This window comes from Lynx rufus, unplaced genomic scaffold (assembly GCF_022079265.1).
Source record: "Lynx rufus isolate CCGP_SWC_20201006 ecotype Redwood Valley unplaced genomic scaffold, mLynRuf1.p SCAF_2, whole genome shotgun sequence".
Classification (NCBI taxonomy): Eukaryota; Metazoa; Chordata; class Mammalia; order Carnivora; family Felidae; genus Lynx; species Lynx rufus.
In genome coordinates this window covers 51,950,450-51,974,208 of record NW_025814834.1, presented here as the reverse complement: position 1 = coordinate 51,974,208, position 23,759 = coordinate 51,950,450, and the positions used below count along the sequence as shown (strand labels likewise).

General features: G+C 38.9%; 1 protein-coding gene across 2 annotated transcripts in view; it reads left to right on the top strand.

The window, feature by feature from the left end:
- The window catches only part of PPP1R1C (protein phosphatase 1 regulatory inhibitor subunit 1C), a 124,151-nt gene that overhangs the window by 58,393 nt on the left and 41,999 nt on the right, over nucleotides 1-23,759 (top strand). For both annotated transcript variants that reach the window (XM_047086072.1, XM_047086071.1), the window contains exons 3-4: nucleotides 4,803-4,840; nucleotides 7,099-7,159. In XM_047086072.1, the coding sequence (XP_046942028.1) occupies nucleotides 4,803-4,840; nucleotides 7,099-7,159 (99 nt within the window). The remainder of the gene's footprint in view (nucleotides 1-4,802; nucleotides 4,841-7,098; nucleotides 7,160-23,759) is intronic.

Genomic DNA, 23,759 nt, shown 5'->3' with positions numbered 1-23,759 from the left:
GTTATATTCAGACAGTAAGAAGGCACAAGGCTGAATGACTGGACACCATTTTGTTCTCAAAACAATAGGTTCTGAGTCCTGGGATAAATTTTGAAAACTCCTAAGGAATAAATAAAATCTTAAGAAACACAACTGACATTTAACCAACCAATGGATCATAGTACATGCATTGTTAAAGTGGATCATATTTCATATTTACTTAAAAGATGATAGCAAAAGATTTTGCTTTGATATAACTGCTCAATTCAGTGTATTCACAGTTACCTGATAATGACCCAGATACTTCCAGGAATGTCAAACAATTGTGATTGCTGTCCTTAGCCAATAGTTCCTGTCTGCTCACCCCTACACAAGGGAGGGCAAATTTATTAGGTTCCATAATTCCATAACTTCTAAAAGTCTAGAAATCAAGATATAAGATTAGAATAAATAATAGTTCCATATACTATTCATTCTAGCTGCTTGTCTTTTGTTTTGTTTTGTTTTTGCTGCTTGTCTATTTTGGTCTCTTACTACATGAAATATCGACTGTATGCATTGTGGACTTCTATAGAAATTTTACTACCTATATACGTGTTTCTATATATCCACACGATACGTACACATAGTTTTTCATTGTATGTATGTAATGTATGTTCACTAGAAAAAGAAACAGTACAGGTAGAGTGTTATTCAATCACCGAGCGATAACTACAGTTAACATATTGAATATATCCTTTTATGAATATACATGCACTTCTCTATCATCTCTCTCTGGGTTATCTATACTTTATGAAATAAAAATACCATTCCTTTGCTTTTGAAATCCTTTTAGTACATCTTTTCATGTCAATTGATGCAGATCTGTATCACTGACTTGAGACAGTTATTCCTTGATGAACACCTCGTTCAGTGTTTGGACCATGGGCTTCAGCCTCTCAGCCTTGGCGCTCACCTGAGGGTCAGGAAAGGGTAACCCGGACAGTAGGTCAAGGCAGCGAGACCAGGGATGGCGGCTAAGGTGGTGGCGGCAGAGCAGCTTCGGCACCGCGCGAGGCCGGGTCCCGACCCGGCCCCACCCCACAGGCAGTTCGGCGGTGGCGGTGCTTTTCCCCATCCCGGCTCTCTCCTCCCTTATCCGGACTGCCCACGCCCATTTTGGCTACAGTGGATGGGCAAGAAAAGTTTGAAATTGAAGTCACCACGCTGGATAACACGCTTCGTGTGGCATCCCCAAACAAGTTTGGAGAATTTTGTTCGGTAGGAATTCTTATTAATTCAGAATCGAGATATGAGACAAATACGTTATTGGAAAAGTCGGCACTTTCGCCAACCAATGGATTTGAGCACAAGTGAAATTCTGCTTACCTCCAAAAGCACAGGTCTCTTCCGGGTGGCGGCCAGGCAGCGACAGGACCGCGTGCAGATGGTAAAGGTCCGCACGCGACGGGCATGTCCGGCGAGGTCCCGCACGCAGGCTCACAGACGAAGGCACAGAGACGGCGCGAACGCCTGAACCTCGAACCGCGTCCTGACCCGGAACCGCTTCTCCCGGAGGTGACCCCTGAGACTGCTTACCCGGAAAACACAGTTGGTCTCCACTGCCTCAGCGCCACAAAAATACAGCAAAGATCTGTGGAGAGGGACTTAATTCCCGCCTGAGAAACGACTACACGCCCCACTTCGTGGTGCTGGCTGGGGTGGGTTGGAGCATGAGCACCTGGTGGAATGTGCCAGAAAGTGCCTCCCGGGAACCCGAGCCGCCTGGGCATGTGAGAAAGCTGAGGACGAGGACAGATCGGTATTGCAGTGCACGGCGGGAGGCTGCCAGGCTGGAAGACGACAGGTCCAGCGTCAGCCCGGGCCCTGCCCTGTTTCCGGAGCCCATGCGCTGTCAGGACAGGACTGAAGAGCTGTTCCTTCTTGGAGGAAGATTCCATCCCCTGCGCGTGCTGAACTGGTTGGCAGGCGGCGGGGCAAGGGCATGTTTCCCAGGCTGTCCCTCAGCGAGCTCAACAGGCACCACTGGATGTCCGGCCCAGCCTCCCACCCCCACAGCCAAGGCGACGTGGACCTCTTGTGAGTCCATGCCTGCGCCCACCCTGGCCAGGTTCGAGGAAGCCTGGAAATCTTCATCAAGAAATTCATTTTAATGGCTGGGACTGTGGATGTGGTGGAGCTGCGGGGAACGAAGACGTAGCCGATGTCCATGGGCATGCTGAACCTGGAGTCCAGGCCTGTGATCTAACAGGATGTAGGGAAGCAGGTGCTGACTACCCGTTCCAGAAAGCTGCCCTGCGAGCCGTGCACACTCATCTCCAAGGGGAAGCCAAAAGACATCTGGAGAGTTGCTTCTAAAATGCTCCACAACAGGTCACGATCTCACAGTTAGTGGGGTGGATCCCGCGTGGGGCTCTGCCCCAACAGCGCCCTCTCTCCCTCTCTCTGCTGCTACCCCACCCCTATCCCTTCTCTCTCTCTCTCTCTCTCTCTCTCTCTCTCTCTCTCTCAATACATAAATATTTAAAATGCTCCGCTGGAAGCCTACATTTGACTGAGCAGCCAACTCTTGAGCCCTCTGCCTGCTTTGTGGAGGGGAGGTGGGGGATGGGAGGGGGAAGGGGCGGGACTGAGCAGGATGTCTGGGCTCTTCCGGTCGAGGCCCTCTGAGATCCCACCCAGGCCAGGAGCTGTGGACAGAGCCGTGTTCACGCACGTTTCTTTGGGTGTGAATTTAAGGCCAAATTTCATAAACGGTGCCAAGGGTGGGACATTTCTCTTACAGTTGAACACATTTAATGCCACCGAACACAGCTCGGTTTCCTTCAGAATTGGATACGCCACTCAGTGGAATAAAGGTTTACCTTCACCATTGCAGCTAGAAGTGGGGTGAAGTGCAGGAAGGTTAAACACAGCCTGCTGTAGGAAAACCAGGTCAATGTTCTTACCTCTGCCGGGTGTTCCCTGAGATTAGCAGTCACCGGTGGGTTAGCACCAGACTGTCCCTTCACAGAGGCCAGAGGGCCTGTCAGCCCTGCCCAGCCTCCAGTGGTCCCAGGGCTAGACAAGGACACGTGTTCTGCTTCGCTGAGCGTTTTTCTCAGCACAGTGTTTTCCTTCACCCTCAGTTAAGCACCGTTTTGTTCCAGGCCGAACTGTCAATGTTCCTAAGACAGAGAAGGCTCAAAGTGGGTGAGACACACCTTTGTCCCTGAGAGTCGCCCAGTTGGACCCAATATTGTGAAGCCTCTTGCCTTTTGTTTTTAATTTTAATTTTAATTTATTTATTAAAAAATTTTTAATGTTTTATTTATTTTTGACAGAGAGAGAGACAGAGCATGAATGGAAGGTGGGAGGCAAAGAGATAGGGAGACATGGAATTTGAAGCAGGCTCCAGGCCCTGAACTTCAGCACAGAGCCTGATGCAGGGTTTGAACTCACGAGCTGTGAGATCATGACCTGAGCCCCAGTCAACAGCTTAACCTACTGAGCCACCCAGGCACCCCAACTTTGTTTTTTTGAGAGATAGAGTGCAAATGGGGGAGGAGCAGAGAAGGGGGAAACAGAGGTTATGTGCTGATAGCAGCCAGCCCTATGTGGGCTTGAACTCATGAACCCTGAGATCATGACCGGAGCCAAAGTGAGTCGCTCAACCTACTAAGCCTCCCAGGTGCCCTGCCTCTTGCCTTTGTAAGATGCCTTCCGATCGCAGATGTGCCAACATGCATGGGGCAGGGTTTCTTACAATTGATGGCTCTGGTAACCAAAGCCTGTGAACATTTTAAAAGGTGGGAAACTAAGGAGCTCTAGGTTCTCCATGTCTAGATGTTTAAGGAGAATCGAAGTCAGATGACTTTGCTAATATAGGATAGCTTTGTGATTCTCAAACTTGAGAACAACCCCTCCACCCCCCAGGTCCCATGTGGGAACCCACACTGACCACCCCAATAGTTGCAATGCTGTGGTTGTCCCTGGCACATGGTAGTCAGGGGATTGCACAATATCTGGCGGCAGTTTGGTTGGAGAAAAGAGTTTCCTAGTCTTTTTTTTTTTTTTTTTTTGAAATATTGAGAAACCTAGCCTCTGCAGTACAGATGAGAGATGGAGGAATGTTTTAGGGAAGTCAAATAACCATTAAGAAAAGTCAAGATCCATATAAAGTAGATGAGGGGGTACAAAAGAAACTCAGAAGGTCTTCCTTCTGTTGAAGGGGCAGTATGTGAGCGCCTCTTCCTCCTCTCTCCCCTTCTCATTTTCGTTTTTATACAGACAGCATTTGTACTATTTTCCCTAGCATTGTCATAAGAAATATTTCTGACAAAGCAAATGATTCTTTCCAGGGGCATATAGACAAGAGGGTGCTGCCTGTCTCAGAATCAGAGTGATCAGGCAGAGTGGGAAAGGTGCTTTGTTCAGCCTAGCAGCAAACTTGAGGAAATTTGACAAACTACAGTTGAGCAGACAGAGGCAGCAAAATCCATGGAGGAGGTTGTTTATGCCTTAGCACTGTGAGGTTGGTGACACAAACAGTTGGTTCAAGGGCCATTTCCCTGGTTTCCTTTCTGATTTCTGGAAGGTGGGCAATTTGTATTTCAAGAGAGATACCTTTTTTTTTTAAACTGCCTTTTTTAAAGCTTTGGGAGAAGGTTATCTCAGAAGGAAACCACCTCCTCTGTCCCCCTTTCCCTAAGCCACAGATGTTGTATAAATATAAGGTAATTATTAAATTATTTTTTATCATATTGTTAATGTTATCAAAAATGTTAATATGCATATTATAAAGAAATCACCTTTCTAATAAATTATATCTACTTCTGTTACAGAAATAGATGACAAGAGGGTGACCAACACACAAGCTGAAGTAAGTTTCCTTATATTTTGTATAAATAGGTGTTCAATTAAAGACATAATTAGCTTGGCTTGATGTTACATAAAATATATCAATATAACTAATGTAAAAACTAGTTTGCTTTTCCTGACCGAAGAAACAGTAAAATGGGGTTGTTAAATCTCTGCCTCTGTGCTACATTGGTTCTCAACCTATGAAATGCCAACCCCTGAAAAAACTTGTAAAATAAACCATTGCTTTTAGTGGCAAGATATGGTGTTGTTATTTTCAATTTAGTGACTCGTTTATGACCATCTACGGGCTAGGGCCAGCCAATGTTGGAATCCTGGAGCAAGAAGACGGGGGCCGACACCTCTTAAAGGGTCTTCTGGTGTGTGAAGCCAAGAGCACACCCTGAGGCCAGAGTTTCACATACACATGTAGGAGTTCAGATGGAAAATAGGAACCAGGGGAGGGTAGGAAGCTAATAATATAGAATATATGGAATACAAAAAAGTAAGTAAACTGTACTCAGAAATAGGACAAAGATTGACTGCTGTGCAGACATAGTAGTCAACTCCCGTAGCTGCATTAGGCATATAGCAATACCCAGAGGAAATGTAGAAAGAACAAAATGCCAAATAATATCTAAGACTTTTCTAAATTTTTAAAGAGATTATAAATGTGAAAATGCTTTGATAACTGAACTCTTACATAAATATAAATCAGTTTTTATTACTTAACAAGTTGTACTATGTGTTACAAAGCAAAATTTTCTGTCGAATTAATTTTCTACTTGATCTTTGAATATATGTATGGAGATAAATATATAAGAAATACCAAAAGTGATTGCTTCTTGAAATCAACTGGATGAGACGAATACAGTAAAGGAACACCAGAACTGTCTGTGTTTACACTACATGTTTAACATTAGCATAGAGTCCCTCTGCCTGCATCTGGGCATAATGAACTGGTACTCACATATTCCATTCTGGAGAAATGTGCTTGGACCATTTGCTTGTTGATATGGATTTGGCAATATTTGGTTGGATTTTTCCTTTTTAGTATATTGTTTTTGCATCAGGTAAGTGTCTACATCTTCATGATACTTTCGAGGGCAATTAAGCTTTAGTATGTACAAGGAAAAATACCTCAAGTTCTATTTACTGTTCAATGAAATAGTTTCTAGTTTTTTTCAGACTGTAGGTTATGTTCTTTCTAATACACATGAAAGCCTAGAATAATCCCCAAAAAAGCATCTTGTTACCATTTATACCTGACCTTTTCAAAGCAAAAATAATTGCTCTACACACTAAAACTCATTGATTAAGACCCCTACTTTTGCCACAATGAAATATAAATCAATACACTATTAAAAAGGAATCTTTGACATAATCCAATTAGAAAATAGACTACATATGTAATTTATCATAATAAATAATATAGTCATATGTAGGGATAGTTTAATTTATATATACTCATATATATATATATATATATATATATATATATATAAATAGTTTGTGGTTTTGACCCTGAAATATGTTTCTGTGTTCCAATTTTTATAATTTTTAATACAAAAATTCTCTCTTCAATAATTCAATCCTGGTCTAGTGTCCATAGGTAAGAGTGTTAAATAGCAGTTTTGTTAGGAAAGAACTTATTTATCTCTTACAAATAGAAGAGAATATTATCTCAACATTGTAATTCCAAGTCAATGGAGATATTAGATTGAACATGTCAATTCCAGAGGTTTATAAATAGGTATTACTTACCAACAACCTTCATTGTGTACCTAAAACCACTCAAAAATCCTATGAGCAGGTATAGTTATACCATGGACATAGCTTTTTGAGTATACTTTGTCCTGGCAAACAAAAAGGATTGGTGTCTCTTTTTCTGTTTCTTTTTAAAATAAACAAACATTACTAAGTGAGAAAATAAAAGGAGTAATTTCAAGACTGCAATGGATGAAGAGTTTTATGATAAAATAGCTTCATTTACTTTTAAAACTGTGATATCAAACCAATTTGACAATAAATTTCATAATAAAAAATAAAAAATAACAAAAATGAAAAAAAAGTAAAAAATAAATAAATAAATAAATAAATAAATAAATAAATAAATAAATAAAACTGTGATATCAATGAACATGGATATAATTTCTCATTGATTTGCATTGTATTTCACGACGGGGAATCAGAAAGCTCTTTGAAATACGGCAGTGTATTTCCCTCACAGGGTCAATTTTTATTCAAATACACCTTTTCCTCTTTTCTTTTTGTCCACAGTCACAAAATGCATCCCCTAAGCAGAGGAAGCAGAGCGTGTACACACCACCGGCCATGAAAGGTACTGTTCAGGTACTGTTTCGGGTTGCCGTGAATGTTGAGCTCATGGCTGGTACGCTGTCTGTTCTCAAAGACCATATGCTTGAGTATAAGCTTGATCTGGTCGCAGTTTTACAACTTGGTAATGCTACTTTCAATAAGATACTTTATCCATTTAAAACTTAGTTTCATCAAGAGTAAAACAGGTAACTGAAGAAGGAATAACTAGAGAGGTCTCTGAATTTCAGTCTGGAAATTCACATTTTCCAAAATAATAACAAAGGCTTTTCTTTTACCCTTCCTTATATTTTTTTTGAAGGGATCTTTCCAGAATCCCTAATTACTGTTGCCAGAAAATTGCCATTTTTTTCCTAGGCTTATGCAAAGTAGAATAACTTGAATTGGGGGCACAGTTAATGTAAAGTGTTGCCTCATTGCCTTGTGTCAAGAGCAGCTCTGAGAAACCCAGTTATTAGCTGTACATGTAACAGCTGTTCAAATAACAACTAAAAATGCTAGCTCATATCCTGGCATTTTTCCAGATTTCTTCCCCCAAATTGGAACTGCTAAAAGAACATCTAAGGGTATCAGAATTTTGACTGACACTAGTTCCAGGGAAGGCTTCTTTTATTTCTCACACAAAAATGTTCCTGACGTGAGGCAGAGTGCTCAGTCCAGTAGCTCCCGCACCAGGCTGTCACCTGGGCCATTGGCCCAGTGGCTCATCAAGCTCCGTTTCAACTACAGGAGAGGCCAGCTGGGCAGCTTCCTCTGGAGTCTGGAGAGATGTCTAAATTGGGAGTGAAATTTTCCACTCTGTAGTCTCTCTAGATTTGAGGCTTTTTCAGGGAAGTGGAATATAAATGGACACATTAATCGCTACTCTCAGTAAACTTCCTTCCTGCGCAGCTATAAAACCCCATGTTTGTTTGTTTGTAAGACTGCAGTAAATAACACAATCATCAACATTGTAGTTTATTCCAGGGTAACTGTTGAGATTATCCGGCTTCCCTCTCTGATGACAAATATGATCATTTGAAGGTATATTTCCTATTGTAAGTCATCTTGTACTTTTAATACACATAAGTTTTGGCATGAGTGGGCAACAGTAAAGAATATATGTTCACTTGTTTAATGATTTCCTCTGTTCTATTTTAGGTTGGCTTAACTAAATAAAGTAATACTGTTCTCGTGTCCTCAGAGAATAATAGGATTATTTTTAAAGGAAATTCTTAAAATCAAAACCCCAAGGGCTTTCATTATATTTAGCTCTCAAATATCATAAGAATGTGGGATCCTAACATTTAGGGAAGTTAGTCATATTGCACATTTTCACAGGCGACCTTACTACTGTCGATCCCTCCAAGATGGCTATTCAGTGACAGTCATTTTGGTCATGAGTTAAAGCCTTGAGAAAGCACAGTAATTCTTTCAAGAGGATACTAGTGTGTTACTATAAGCCACCTAGGTCCTCATTTTAACCAGTAAATACCTAGGTAAATCTCTTGCTTCTGATAAAAAAATAAAGAGACAGAGAGAGAAAGCTAAATCCACATGTTTTATTCAGTCTACCTGTCCCCAAGAGCTAGAAATGAATATTTCAAGACAAAATTAAGCTATGGTAACATATGGTGCATTGTGAGCACATTAAGAAGCTTCAATCATAAGAAAGATGAATTAGCAAAGGAAATGTTATTGAGATGCTAAATACAGTAATACAATTGCTCCAAAATGTGTAATTCTTCAAATTGGAGTGGAACGTGATTATCCATTATTGAGTATTAAAAAAAGTTTGCTGAGAGAGCAAAGCAGCAACAGATGTGATTAATAGTTCTGAAAAAATTAACTCTGACAAAAAGGCCAACTAGGACTTCATGAAGGACCTAGCAAATAACTGGTTAGTGAAACAAAACAAAATACAATGAAACAAACACAAACTAGCCAGATTCCTTCCTTCTCCCCTTCCTTTACTCAGTTGTAAGGAGTTGCCAGGTACGGAGATCAAAGTAGCAGGAAGGGAGAGAGGCGACATCCTACCTATAGTGTTTTGATTAATGCATGGACAGACTGATCTCCTTTCTCCTAAGTGCATTTAGTTTTTCCTTTTTCGGTAACGGTGGCACTTCTGTCTCCAGCAGGTTTCAGGAAACAAAGACATGTCCAGGTTACCTCTTGTGATGAGGGTTTTATATGAAGGTATGTGGATAAGAAATAGAGCAGAGGAAACCATTTTAACAGTCATACTGTCAAGACTGATATAGTGATGACTTCCAAATTTATATCTGCAATCCTAACATATCTCCTGAACTTCAGATTGCCAATTCCAACCAACCTCTGATTTTTTTTCCCCTGATTGTTATTAGCCTTCTCAAATTTAGTATGTCCGAAGTGAAACTCTTCGGCGCTTTTCTGGTTTTCCCTATACTAATAAATTATATTCAGCTGTTGAGAACAAAAGCCTTCATGTAATCCTGGACTTCTCTCCCTTACCCAGTTGACTGTCTGTTCTTGTTAGCTCTAATTTCAAAGTGCACCTCTTAATCTGAGTACTCCCCACATCTTCCACAGCTGCTATCTTATGCAAGTCACCATTCTTTCTTTCTTTTTTTAATTTTTTATTTATATTTGAGTAGGAGAGAGAGCAGAGCGTGAGTGGGGGAGGGGCAGAGAGAGAGAGATGGAGACAGAATCTGAAGCAGGCTCCAGGCTCTGAGCTGGCAGCACAGAGCCTGACACGGGGCTCGAACCCACAAACCGTGAGCTCATGACCTGAGCCGAAGTCAGACGCTCAACTGACCGAGCCTCCCAGGCGCCCCTGCAGGTCACCATTCTTTCTTGCTTGGACTGCTGGAGTCTTTTTCTTACTGGTCACCCTGATGCTGCTCTTACCTCTCTCCACTATCTGGTGCTCACCCAGATGCCACAGTAATTCCTCTGACTTACAGATGATATCATACCCTCCTCTTGATCAAAGTCCTCAATGGCTTCCTATCACGTTCAGAATAAAATTGAAAATCCAACCAAGTCCCTAAATGCTCTGCACCAGCCTCTCTCTTTGACCTCATCTCCTTTCACACTGCCCCTTTTCAATGGAGCCCAACCTCATGGGCGTGTTCACTATTCTTAAACATGCCAAAGAAATTCCGTTCTAGAACATTTGTCCTTTCTATTTTGTCTGTCTGGAATACTCTTTGCCCAGTGGCCTCACAGATGCCTCAGCTAATGTTACCTCCTTAGAGGCCTTCCTTCCCTGTTACTAACTCCTCCTATATCACTGTCTATGTCTTTACAAGCTGCCTTGTTTTTTCCATAACACTTATCATGAAGGAGGTATCTGTGATAAATTTTGTTCATTTGAGTATCTGCAGCACCTAGAACAGTGCCTGACAGACACATTTAGCTGCTTGATAAGTACTAGATGAATAAATGAACTGTAATGAACTAGGAAATCCAGTCACACTGTCATCTGCTGAGAAGAGGATGTCTCTTAAGCCTTGTTCTACTAATTTTCATATGTGTATTCTGCTTATATTTCTCTTTGCTTCTCTCTTTGCCAGATTCTCCCTTAAGTCTTGTATTCCTAATTATATGTATACTTCTGCTTTATTAGTTTTACTTTTTCCCACTCCTGTCCCCTCTGATCAAAGAGAAACATATAATTTGGTACATTAATTATCATCCAGAATGGTGCATCGGTTGGGCTGGCTTCTTAAGAAAGATCATCTCAAGGACCACCAGAACCATGAGGTGGGGCCTGGATCAATAGTTTATGGCCAGGGTGGCAGCACCATATGATATAAATATGGCAATGTAAATAGAAGAGTCTGGATATGGCTCTCTTCCTTCAGAGGTATTTCGTGGTTCATTCAGCACATTTACTCTTAGGATATAATAATAGATTTGGTACTGTATCTGGCTGTTTTTCTATTCATAATATCGTAGGCATTCAGTGTGTTCAAGGAGCTTAAAGGTTAACTAGTGTAACTACCCAGTGATGATTGAATTTCTTCCACTGCATATAACCTCAGGGTAATACATTGGCTGTGTTGTCTTGAGGATTCTAGTATATTAGGCCTGGAGGTAGAGCCAGATAATCAAAAGTTCCAAGTGATTCTGCTGCAGCAAGTCTAAAGATTGACCAGACTCAAATATCCAATCACCTACTTAACATGTCTCATGGAGATCAAAGAGATAATGAGATCAAAATTAATATGGTCAAGACTGACCTTTGAATTTTTTCAAAACCAGATCAGTTTGACCTGCACTGTTTCCCTTCTCAGCAAGTGGAATATCCATCTGCCTAGCTGCATATTGCTGAGTTCTGAGAGCCTCCAGTGAACCTCTCTCTTTCTTCCACTCTCTTCAATAATAGAACACCAGGTTTCATGGATTTCACCCCATTACTATCTCTTATCTCTCCCACCTTTTGTCTTCTCTTATCTTCAACATCATCACCACATTTCAAATCACAATCATGTCTTTGCCAGGATATATAGGCATACCTCGAAGATACTCTAAACCACCACAATAAGGTGAATAAAATGAATATTTTAGTTTTCCAGTGAATATAAAAGTTATGTTCACACTATACTGTAGTCTATTAAGTGCATTATGTCTAAAAAATAACGTATATGCCTTCATTTAAAAATACTTTATTGCTAAAAAATGCTAACCATTGTGTGTTTTCAGCAAGCCATAATGTTTTTGCTGGTGAAGGGTCTTGCTTCCATTGTGATGGCTGCTGACTGATCAGGGTGGTGGTTGCTGAAGGTTGGGGTGACTGTGGCAATTTCTTAAAATCAGACAACAATAAAGTTTGCCACATAAATGGACTTTTCTTTCATAAATGATTTCTCTGTTGTATGTGATGCTGTTTGAAAGCATTTTACCCACAGTAGAACTTCTTTCAAACTTGAAGTCAGTCCTTTCTAAGTCTGCCACAGCTTTATCAACTAAGTTTATGTAGTATTTTAAATCCAATGTTGTCATTTCAACAATCTTCACAGTATCTTTACCAGGAGTAGATTTCATCTCAAAAAAATACTTTCTTTGCTCATACATAAGAAGTGATTCCTCATTTGTTCAAGTTTTATCATGAGATTGCAGCAATTCAGTCACATCTTCAGGCTCCACTTCTAATTCTAGTTTTCTAGCTATTTTACCCCATCTGCAGCTGCTTCCTGCACTGAAATCTTGAACCCTCAAAGTTTTCCATAAAGGTTGGAATCAACTTCTTCCAAACTCCTGTTCTGTTAATGTTGATATTTTGACCTCTTCCCATGAGTCATGAATGTTCTCAGTGGCTCCTAGAATAATGAATCCTTTCAAGAAAGTTGTGATTTGCTTTACACAGATCTATTGGAGTAATCATTATCTATGTCAGCTATAGTCTTAAGAAACACATTTATTAATGAACAAGACTCAAAAGTCAAAATTGCCCCTTGACTCATGGGCTACAGAATGGATATTATGTTAGTAGGCATGGAAACAACATCAGTCTCATTGTACATCTCCATCAGAGCACTTGAGTGACCAGGTGTATTGTCAACAAGTAGTAATATTTTAAAAGGAATCTTTTTTTTTTTTTGAGCAGTAGGTCCCAACAGTGAGATTTAAAATATTAAGTAAACCATTTTATGAACAATGTGCAGTCATGCATGCTTTGTTTTTCCATTTATGGAGTACAAGCAGAGTAGATTTACCATAATTCTTAAGGGCCCTAGGATTGTCTGAACATAAGTGATCATTGGCTTCAACTTAAAGTCACCAGCTACATTAGCGCTAACAAGAGATCAGCCTGTCCTTTGAAGTTTTAAAGCCAGGAATTAACTTTTCCTCTCTATCAATGAAAGTCCTAGATGACATCTTCTTCTGACAGAAGGCTTTGTCATCTACCTTGAAGATCTGTTGTTTAGTGTAGCCACTTTCATTATATTATCTTAGCTAGATCTTCTAGATAACTTGCTGCAGCTTCTACGTAAGTTCTTGCTCTTTCACCTGGCACTGTAATGTTATGGATATGCCTTCTTTTTTTAAACCTCATAAACCAACCTCTGGTAGCTCCAAACTTTTCTTCGGTAGCATCTCAACTTTTTCAGTCTTCACAGAATTGAAGAGAGTTATGGCCTTGCTCCAGATTCGGCTTTGGTTTAGGGAGTATTGAGACCAGCTTAATCTTCTACCCAGACCACTCAGACTTTCTCTATATCAGCAATAATACTGTTTTGCTTTTTGTAATGTGTGTTCATTGGAGTAGCACTTTTAATTTCCTTTAGGAACTTTCCTTTGCATTCACAGTTTGGCTAACTAGGCACAAGAGGCCTAGCTTTTGATCTATCTTGGCTTTTGACATGCCATCCTCACTAAGCTTAATAATGCCTAGCTTTTGATTTAAAGTGAGAGATGTGTGACTCTTCCTTTCACTTGAGGACTCAGAGACCATTGTAGGATTATTAATTGGCCTAATTTCAATATTGCTGTGTCTTAGGGAATAGGGAGGCCCAAGAAGAGGGAGAGAGATAGGAAACAGATGGTCAGTGAAGTAGTCAGAACACACATTTTTCAATTAATTTCACCATATTATATGGGCGCAGTTCATGGCACCCCAAAACATTTAACAGTAGAAACATCAAAGACCCCTGATCACAGATCACCATAATGTGATAACAATGAAAACGTTTGAAATATTGCAAGAATTTCTAAAATGTGGTGCAAGACACAAAGTGAGCAAATGCTATTGGAAAAATTGTACCAATAGCCTTGCTTGATTTAGGGTTACCACAACCCTTCAATTTGTAAAAAAAAAAAAAAATGCAGTATCTGCAACATGCAATGAAGAGAAGTGCAATAAATCAAGCTATACCTATAACTGACTACTCAACATCCAGTCTTTCTCTTCTTGCTTCCCATGAGTTTTCTATACTGTAACCAAAGTGAACATTTAAAACTCAGAAGTGGTTATGCTCCTTCCTTGGTTAAAACTCTTTTATAGCTCCCCATTGCCATTAGATAAAATCCCTATTCCAGAGCAAAGCTTTCAAAGCTTACTGGCCCAAGGCTCCAATCTGCCTCTTCTCTTTCCACTAGGTCTCAGACATGTTGGTATTCTGCCAGCTTCTGGATGCACCAAGTTCTTCCCTGATTCAAGAAAGATTGACACATTCTTCCCTTCACCTAGAATGTTTTTCCCTACCTCCTCCTTGTTGTCATTCTTCATTGGCTAACTCCTACTTAACATTCAGGTCCTATCCCTAGAGATCAGTTCCTGAAAGGAGCTTTTGCTAACTCTCTATCTAAATTCCCTATAGCTATAAATTCTGTTGATAGTTATAATCTCTAGGGTTTTTTCATAGCAAGTAATTATGTCCAGTTATTTACTAATGTCTTTGTCTTCAACTAGATTGGAAGTAATGCATGTAGTAGCATCAATAACAGGTGTCTATTTTAATTACTACTATATTTGCAGGGCTTAACATAATGCTTGAGACATAAGCAGTGCTTATAAATATATTTTAAAATAAATTTTAAAAATATACTCAACACACAAATGTTGGTGAATGAATCATTTCCTGTGGATATCTACTTTATCTCTGGTCTGTTAGAAAGGCCTTTTTTTTCTGTTGAGGTCCCTAAAAATTTGTATTCTTGTATTCTTGTTCTGTATCTTATTACTATTTATGACAAATTTTAAAAATGGCAGCTATCTAAATATTTCAGGACATCTATCAGGTCCCTACCTCACCATTAATTTACTTCTTTCAAGGTTAAAATATCTCAATGTCAGTTATGCCTGCCACTTTGTTTTTTCACATTCTTTCTTGATCTCCTAATAAGCTCCATTTTGATATATAGAAGTATATCATTCAGTATCAACCTAATATTTAAACGTGGTTTGATCAGAACAGAATGGAGACTTTAATGATGCCTATCACCCCCTTTTCCCAGATTATTTAATTATAATAAGGCAACCTAAAATCTTATTAACTTTTCTGGCAGGCATATACATTGGTGAAAAATAGTGAACTTACTGTAAATTCAAAACTTCCAAGTCTTTTTTATTATTTATTTTTGAGAGAGAAAGAGCATGCATGTGAACACAGGAGCAGTGAAGGGGCAGAGAGAGAATCTCAAGCAGGCTTCCATGCTGTCAGCACAGAGCCTGACATGGGGCTTGAACTCATGAACTGTGAGATCATGACCTGAGCTGAAACCAAGACTCTGACACTTAACTGAGCCATGCAGGGGTCCCTTCCCATTTTAAAATTATGTCTTTTTTGAACCAAAAAAGCAAGACAGTGCTGTCAACCCAATTGAACTTTCTCTTGTTAGAATCAGGCAGTCACATGAACATGTCATATTTTGTATTTTGATTCTGTCATCCATTTCTTATCTCAGTCACGTTTCATCCACAGATAAAATAAACTTATCTTTGGTATTTTTATCTACATCTGTAATAAACATATCAAACAGAACAGGGCAAAGAGAGGGCCTTGTAGCACACATTATCTCTCTCTAGTTGACATCGATCTCCCTGAATGCCACCATTGAAACAATTATGAAATAGACTTATATAACAGGACTCCAGTCCTTAAAACCAGAAGATATTGTGAAGGATATTGTTAGATACATTGTTGTGTTTCATTTATTTTTATGCTGACCACATTTTTTCATCTGTACAGATGAATCATAAATTTATAATGTATATTATAACATAAAAATGACAAAAGTTGAAGTTTGCATAGAAAACAGATTTACTTTTCTATTACCTTTTGTAATATAGTGCTTCATAATTATATAAGTAGAAAGTTCTGAGGATTATCAGAAATTGATAGCTGATCACTGAATTTTCATGTGCACTTTTTTTGTGTTTATATTGTGGTCAGCCTTGTAATTTACAGAACAGCCAGTTAAGGTTTTGTTGAAGAGCTTGAATCACCTTTTCAGAAAAGCAAGGCAGATTTGAATCTTGGGACAGGAAATAGCTGACTCATTTCCATCCTCATTGTGTGTGTGTGTGTGTGTGTGTGTGTGTTTTACTGGAATGCAAATGCCTTTAACTGAAGAGAGCAAAGCAAGTGCTATCGATTTAAAAGGAAATTTGAACATGAAACGAATCAGCTGACTGAAAAATAGCATTGCATAGCAGCGTGTTACATTACCATTCTTAATGCAAAGCAAGTCAGATTTTATATGTACTTCTGAAGAATATCTTTCTCTCACTCTTTGTAATTTCTTTAAGAGAAAATTGTAGTTACTTCGGTGTCCAGAGATTGTTCTTCTCATATGTCCAATAGTTCATATATCAAACAGGTCTTTGAATGCTTGCAGCACTATAACTCCTACATTCTGTTTCTCCAAGGATGATTGTGATCTTGATATTTTATCTTAACTCAGCCTCTTTTCATAGTTAAGCAATAAATGCAAATAATGCAAGATGGGAACTAAATAAAACTGGATCAATAAAAAAGGCTAAGTAGGTTTTTAGAGCATGGTAGATGATAGTGGCAAGGATGTGACATGTCATATTAACTGAAGGATAATCTTCAAATCAGAGAAAGCCATTGATCAAAATGATTTTACTGGACCCAACATGAAAAGACATGGACTTTGGAGGACAAGCAATCAGGGTTCAAACCTTGGTGTCAATGTTTATTAACTATTCAATTTCAGCAAGTCAATGAGTTTAATTTCTTCTTTATCATTGGTAAATGTTGATGATACCTACCCCAAAGGATTGCCCTAGAGACATAATGAAACAATATGTGAAAAGAGAATGTTTAGGGCAGGCATGCAGTATGTGGGAATTACTTTGAATAATTCTTTGAACTCTGGATTAAGTCAGAAGCACTTCTTTTCCATTTCCACTGAGCCCTGTATAAGGGAGGCAGGAGGTCAGGAGAAAGATGGAGGAGAAGACAAAAAGACTTGGGGAAGAATGAAATACCTGCCAGGGTTTTGCTCTGGTGGCAATTGAAAAGTCAGAGTTAGAGGTGCCCAATCCTATAAGGTACCCATCCACCTAAGAGTGCCCACCCAATAAGCATGTGGATTATCCAGCTTTGCAACATTTGCTCCACTTTTATTTGCCCCTGTCTGAGGTAGATTTGTGCAGCTAATCTTTGACCTTTCACTTTCTTTTCAACAAAAGCCAGCTGGGTTTTCCTTCATTTCACCTCAGGTACTGTGTACCTTATTTCCCAGCTAACAGCCCTCTCAGAAGTATTTATATTTAATTTAATAAATCTTGTGTTTCAAGAAAGCATAAGAACAAAGTGATGGCTAATGGTGAATTTAGGGATTGCTAAAGATTATGCCATATATATGTCTAGCCACAGGGATGAGCAGGAATCACATCATCTAAATTCAGCCTATAATTAGCCAATGAAGGTAGACTAACAATAATGACATGGAATTGCAACCAAGTCTCTCCTCCTGATTTCAAGTCTCTTATAATTGTGACTGAAAAAATACTCAGAAGGAATAGACCAGATTGTTCTTATCACCCCCTGCACAGTGAAAATCAAAGACAGGGAGAGAAGACAAGATCTTTTAATTTCTCATCAGGCAATCTCTACCATACTACATTCTTTTCTTAAACATTTCTATCCTTCTTTGGGTGTTTTGCCAGGTATTCAGCACATTTGCCTTTCTAAAACTTAGCTGTTTTTGTTTGTGCTGGCTTGATTTATTTACTAGTAGGGTACGGCTTATTTATGCAACTCAAGAAACATTTCAACAGATTTCTAGATAATAAGGTACACAAGTCTTGCTTATTTCTAAAAAAAAAAAAAGTAAAAAAATCCAAAAACAACAACAAAAAAACAAGTATGCTTCTATTTCCAGATCCACTTCCTTCACTTCTTTTTAATTTCTTCCACTAAGTATTTGCACATCTTTCCTCCTATCTTTAAATGCAGAGGGTGGGGTTAGGGTGGAGAACTGATCTGAGAATGTACTTTTCCTGAAAGCCACTAAGATGTCTTTTTTTTCTGAGTTCAACATTGAGAGAGAGTAAAGCAAGTGGAAAAGGCCAGCAAAAATGAGTAGACTTCATATTCCATAGCATTGCTGATGAGTATTAGGTTGAAAGGTCTAAAAGATCTTGAGATGAATTAAGTTGAAAATTTAGTATTTGGGACAAGAAACTTAATCTCATGTGGTGCCACTTATACTTTGAAAAGGAGACCACTGTTTGTCAATATGGTTCCATTCATGCGTTTGTGTATATAGTAAAACCTTGATTTGCAAGCATAAGTCGTTCCAGAAACTTGCTTGTAATCCAAAGCACTTGTATATCAAAGTGAATTTCCCCATAAGAAATAATGGAAACTTAGATGATTCATTCCACAACCCAAAAATATTCATATAAAAATGATCATAATACTGTAATGTACTACAAAATAGTAAAGAAAATGCAAAATATAAGGAAAAAGAAAAAAAAATAACCTGCACTTACTTTTGAAAACCTTTGTGACTGGTGTGAGGGAGACAAGAGAAGAGGGTTATTGCGAAGGACAACTTTCACTATCACTAACAGAATCACTGCTATTTATTGGCTCAATGGAATCTTTCTGCATAGGGGCCATTGTATACACGTGCATGGATGCTGACTACAGTAGAGTATTAATAAACTCTTGTCATATACTGTATTTAATGTAACTGGCAATAAGGTGCAGAGGAAAGGGTCTATATCTGCAGGCAGACTGACCTAGAAGGAAGCAGAACATTCCTAAGCTTACTCTTGTTTGAAAAAGCAAAGGACTGCCCATAGGTGCTTTGAAGTGACAAAAAAATAACACTATTGCCAGTTGTGGGTACCTTCCAACATTCTGAAAAATCACTGATTTCTGCCAAACGCCATAGCCCGAGACTGAGTATCTGAGCATGGGAGATGATCACCCACAATCTCAGAGAGAGAGAGAAGAACCACCAACTCAGTTGTGATCATGTGACATTCGGCATTACATACTACTCATATTGCAAGACATCACTTGTTTATCAAGTTAAAATTTATTAGAAAATGTTTACTTGTGTTGTGGAACACTCACAGAACAAGTTACTCTCAACCCAAGGTTTTACTCTCTTTACCTATCTTTAAGTTAGTCTTTTTCATTTACATTTCTGTATAAATAATATGCAACTTTAATATTTTTAAATGTTATTTTTAAGAGAGAGAGTGTGGGGGAGGGGCAGAGACAGAGAATCTAAAGCAGGCTCAGACGTGTCAGCCCAGAGCCTGATGTGGGGCTCGAACTCATGAACCATGAGACCATGACCTGAGCCAAAGCTGGACGCTTAACCGACTGACCCAGCCAGGTGCCCCAATAATAATGATGCAACTTTAAAAGTTGCTTCCTATCTTAGAAGCAGGGAAGGAGATGAACTTTTGCCTTTGGTTGGAACAGATGAATTAAGATATAGTGTCAAGATGTTTTCCAAATATGCAAATAGTAAAATTCAGTTATATAAGCACTAATCATATACTGCCACAAATCACATATCAGCATCCACTGCATACCAAGTACTGCAATAGAGTGCCATTGCTACAGAGATGAAAAGCAAAGTTCTCTGCCCAATGGGAGACCAGTCTAGAGGAAGCAACACATAAGTAGACAGGTAGAGCACACCCAAATGAATCTTGGAATAGAGATTTGACAAAGGTATCAGGGGGTCTGAAAGGACTCACTAGGCCTGGGGGACAGGAGATTAATTCACTTTCATATTACAGAAGGAACAGTTATCTTTACACAGGTGCCTAGAAAGTAAAATGGACCAGGTCATGGAAAAGTATAATACATGGCTCATCATTTTCATCCCTCTTGTTCATATGAACTTAGAAAGCATTTAAGATGATACCCTAATATAGAGTGAATTTCTGCATGGATCATTACAAAGACCTCTGCTGCAGTACAAGGTTTAAGTAGGTCCCACGAATGGACTGTGTAGACAACATTTTCCAAAGTATTTGGAAATCCTTGTGCATTTTATTCCATTTTAAAAGTTGCTTTATTTGGAGAGAAGGTGTGCATGCATGAGTGGAGGAAGGGCAGAGCAAGAAGGAGAGACAGAATCCCAAAGCAGGCACCATGTTGCTAGCGCAGAACCCAATGTGGGACTTGATCCCATGAATTGTGAGATCATGACCTGAGCCAAAATCAAGGGTCAGTTGCTTAACCGACTGAGCCACCCAGGTACTCCAATAATATTCTTTTCAAAACAGTAATTTCCAGCTCAAATTATGCTTTAAAAAACAAACTTTATATTTTAGAACAGTTTTAGATTTTCAGAAAAATTATGACAATAGTACAGAGTCCCCATGTACCCTGCATCCAGTTTCCCCTACCATTTACACCCTGTATTAGTATAGTACATTTGTTACAATTAATAAACCAATGTTGACACATTATTATTAATTAAAGTCCATACTTTATTCATTGTTTAGTTTTTACCTAATGTCCTTTTTCTGTTCCAGGTACTCACCCAGGATATAATATTACATTTAGTTATCAAGTCTCCTTAGCCTCCTCTTGATTGTGACAGTTTCTCAGACTTCCCTTGTTTTTGATGACTTTGACAGTTTTGAAGAACAGTGGGTGGGTATTTTCTAAAATGCTCTTATATTGTGATTTGTCTAATGTTTTTCTCTTGATTAGACTGGGTTTGTGGGTTTGGGGGAGGAAGACTGCAGATATAAGGTGACCTTTTCATCACATGACATCCAGGGTACATAGAGATAACCTGACTTATCACTGTTGATGTTGACCTTGATCACGGGTGAGGTGGTATTTGCCAGGATTCTCCACAGTACAGTTACTGTTTTTTGCTTCCTGTCCATACTGTACTCTTTGGAAGGGAGTCATTATGTGTAGCTTACACTTGATGAGTGAGAAGTTGTGTTCCACCTTCTTGAAGAATGTATAAATTATTTGAAATTCTTCTGCACAGGACATTCGTTTCTTCTCCATTTCTTTACGTATTCAATAATTTATTTTTATCAGTATTGAGTCATAGATATTTATTTTATACTTTAGATTATAAACCAGTGCTACTTTATTTTGCTGCTCAGATTATTCCAGGTCTAGTTCTGGGAAGCTTTTCCAGTTAATTGCCATTCCCTTTGACATACCCATCATTATGGGGTTTTTGTTGTCGTTTTATTATTTTTGTTTGTTTGTTTTAGCATATTGTTACTTTCTGGCACTACATGCTACTCCAGGTTCATTTGTGTATTTTCTGCCCCGGTCTAAGAATCAGTCATTTCTCCAAGAAGCCCTCAAGTTACAATTTTGTTTTCTATTTGAGTCAGTATACTGTAAAGTATATGTTTGCATCGGGACATAGTTACTAAAAATAGAGAAATCTATCTCTTGCTCTGCAGAAGTGGATCATATCCATTAGTGTTTAGGAGGGTTAATGCTACACTATCAGCATACAGATGTACACTCTTTACTCTTATTAATGGTAATGGAAGTTCCTGGAAGGAAAAAACAGCAGCTAAGAGCAGATGTCATCTTCATGGGCTTGCCTTCCTTCATTTAAAACCTAATACAATGTTTTCTGGTATGGCATTTGTATTGCCACTTTATAGATGTGGAATTAGTAATACATTTGCTTCTTGGAGATTGGCTATTTGCCTTACTTAAATCAAAGATTTTAGAAAGTATCATTTATAACACTTTATACTTGTGTAGTGCTTCAATATATGCAACATATGTGTTTTTGATTAATTCATTTGTTTTTACAGAAAACTTGTAAGATAAATAGGATATTTATTTTAAAAGAAAGGTTCATGGAAGAGCAGAATCCCCATTAAATGTCACTCTTCTTTACAAGGCTAACTTGTGACATGAGCCTTTCTTGCTTTTCTGATGGAATAACAATAGAACTCATTTTTTCCATTTACTCTACCCATCTATCCTGTTTGCCCTAATAAAATCCAGTGATCCCTCAACTTTATAACTTAATGGAAAGTTTTTACAAGATCTTTTATATCAAAGTTACTACAGAATGCTTAGCACCTTTGCTCTTAATTGTTTTGTATTTTGAACTCACATTATAGGTCCCTATATAATAACAGTTTTGTACTCAAACTAAGCTTGCCTTTAATCTTGTCTCTCTCCAACCCACCTCCTCCTGCACCCCCCAACCTAGCTCCCAACAGCTGAACCACAGAAATCTGGCCCCATGTCTTTTTGTTTTACAACCCTTTAAATGTGCACTGATTCCTTTAGAATAAAGCCCTGGAAAGAATGTGCAGAGCTGTTTAAGATCTGGCCCCTCATACCTGTCTAGTCCCACCTCCTGCCACAGTCTCCTTGTATTTCAGGCTGCAGCAATGCTGAGCTGTATTGAGCTCCTTGAAAATAATACATGGTTTCTAGCCTGCACATTTGCTCTGTAGCTTCATTTGCATGAAAGACTTCTCTCTCTTCCCCGTGCTTCTAAATTCTTTGAGCTGTGCTGCCTTGAGACTCAGAATGTATTACACACACTTATTTGTGTGTGTCTGTAATCCCACGTAGCTAGACTGAATTCCTTGGGGACAGAACCAGTGACTTACTTGTCTTCCATTTGTCTTCAGAAGGCTTTTAGTAAATGCTGAATCAGTGAGTGAATGAGGTTTCTGGTTTAAAAATGTGAATTTAATAGCTTAATTTTAGCCATATGGAAAAAGTTATAAATTTGGTGTATATTTTATTCAGCCACTTACTCATTCTGTAACCATTTATAGATGTCTACTCTCTGCCCGGTCGTGTAGTAGGCTCTTTTAGTTTGGGATGAGCTAAACGCAGTCTCTGTCCATAGGAAAAAATGTAGTCAAGTGAAAAGGAAAGTTATGGAAAAAAATAACAATAAGTTCTGTATGATTATATGGACAGCAGTATTTGGAAGCAGAGACAGAAATCGCTAGCTCTCCCTGTCACCGATAGTGAAGGCTTCACAAAAGAGATGAACTTCATCTGTTAGTTGAGGGAATGAGTAAGATTTTCATTGAGAAGCCCAAGGGATGGGTTCCAGGCAAAGGGTGGAGCAGACGTGGAGGCACAGAATGTGAAAGGGCTGATGAACCTGGAACATCGTGAAGCCAAGGGTAGAATGTGTGGACGAAAGAATACTGGAGAGATGCTGGGGACTTGTCAAAAAAAGGTCCTTCCTGTGTGTCTTGTGCTCAGGTGTTGGGAATTTATCCCAAGACCACAGAGGACTTTTGGACAATTCTTAAGAGTCCTTGATATGTACCATGTTCTCTTGAGTGCTTTGAAAATATGGGGCAGGGAAGGGACAAAGAAGTTGATTTACAGAGCTAACTTTTAAAGATTAGTCTACCTTAGATCTTATTTGCCTCAGTTCATCTGCCTGTTTGCAATGCTCTTATTTATATAAGAATGGCTAACTGCTAGTACTAACCTCACTTTCTTTTTCTTTAATGCATTTAGACTTTCTAAATAACAGTTATGACTTGTGAGAAGCCGAAATAGTCATTATATTATCTTTCCAGATAAAGTAATGGAAACCCAATTAGCAATGTGTTGTAATATAAAAATGTCAAGATAAATTGAGAAACTGGTGCTTAGTGGGGCAAATTTAAGATAGAATTACATTCTTTACAAATTTGTGCCAGT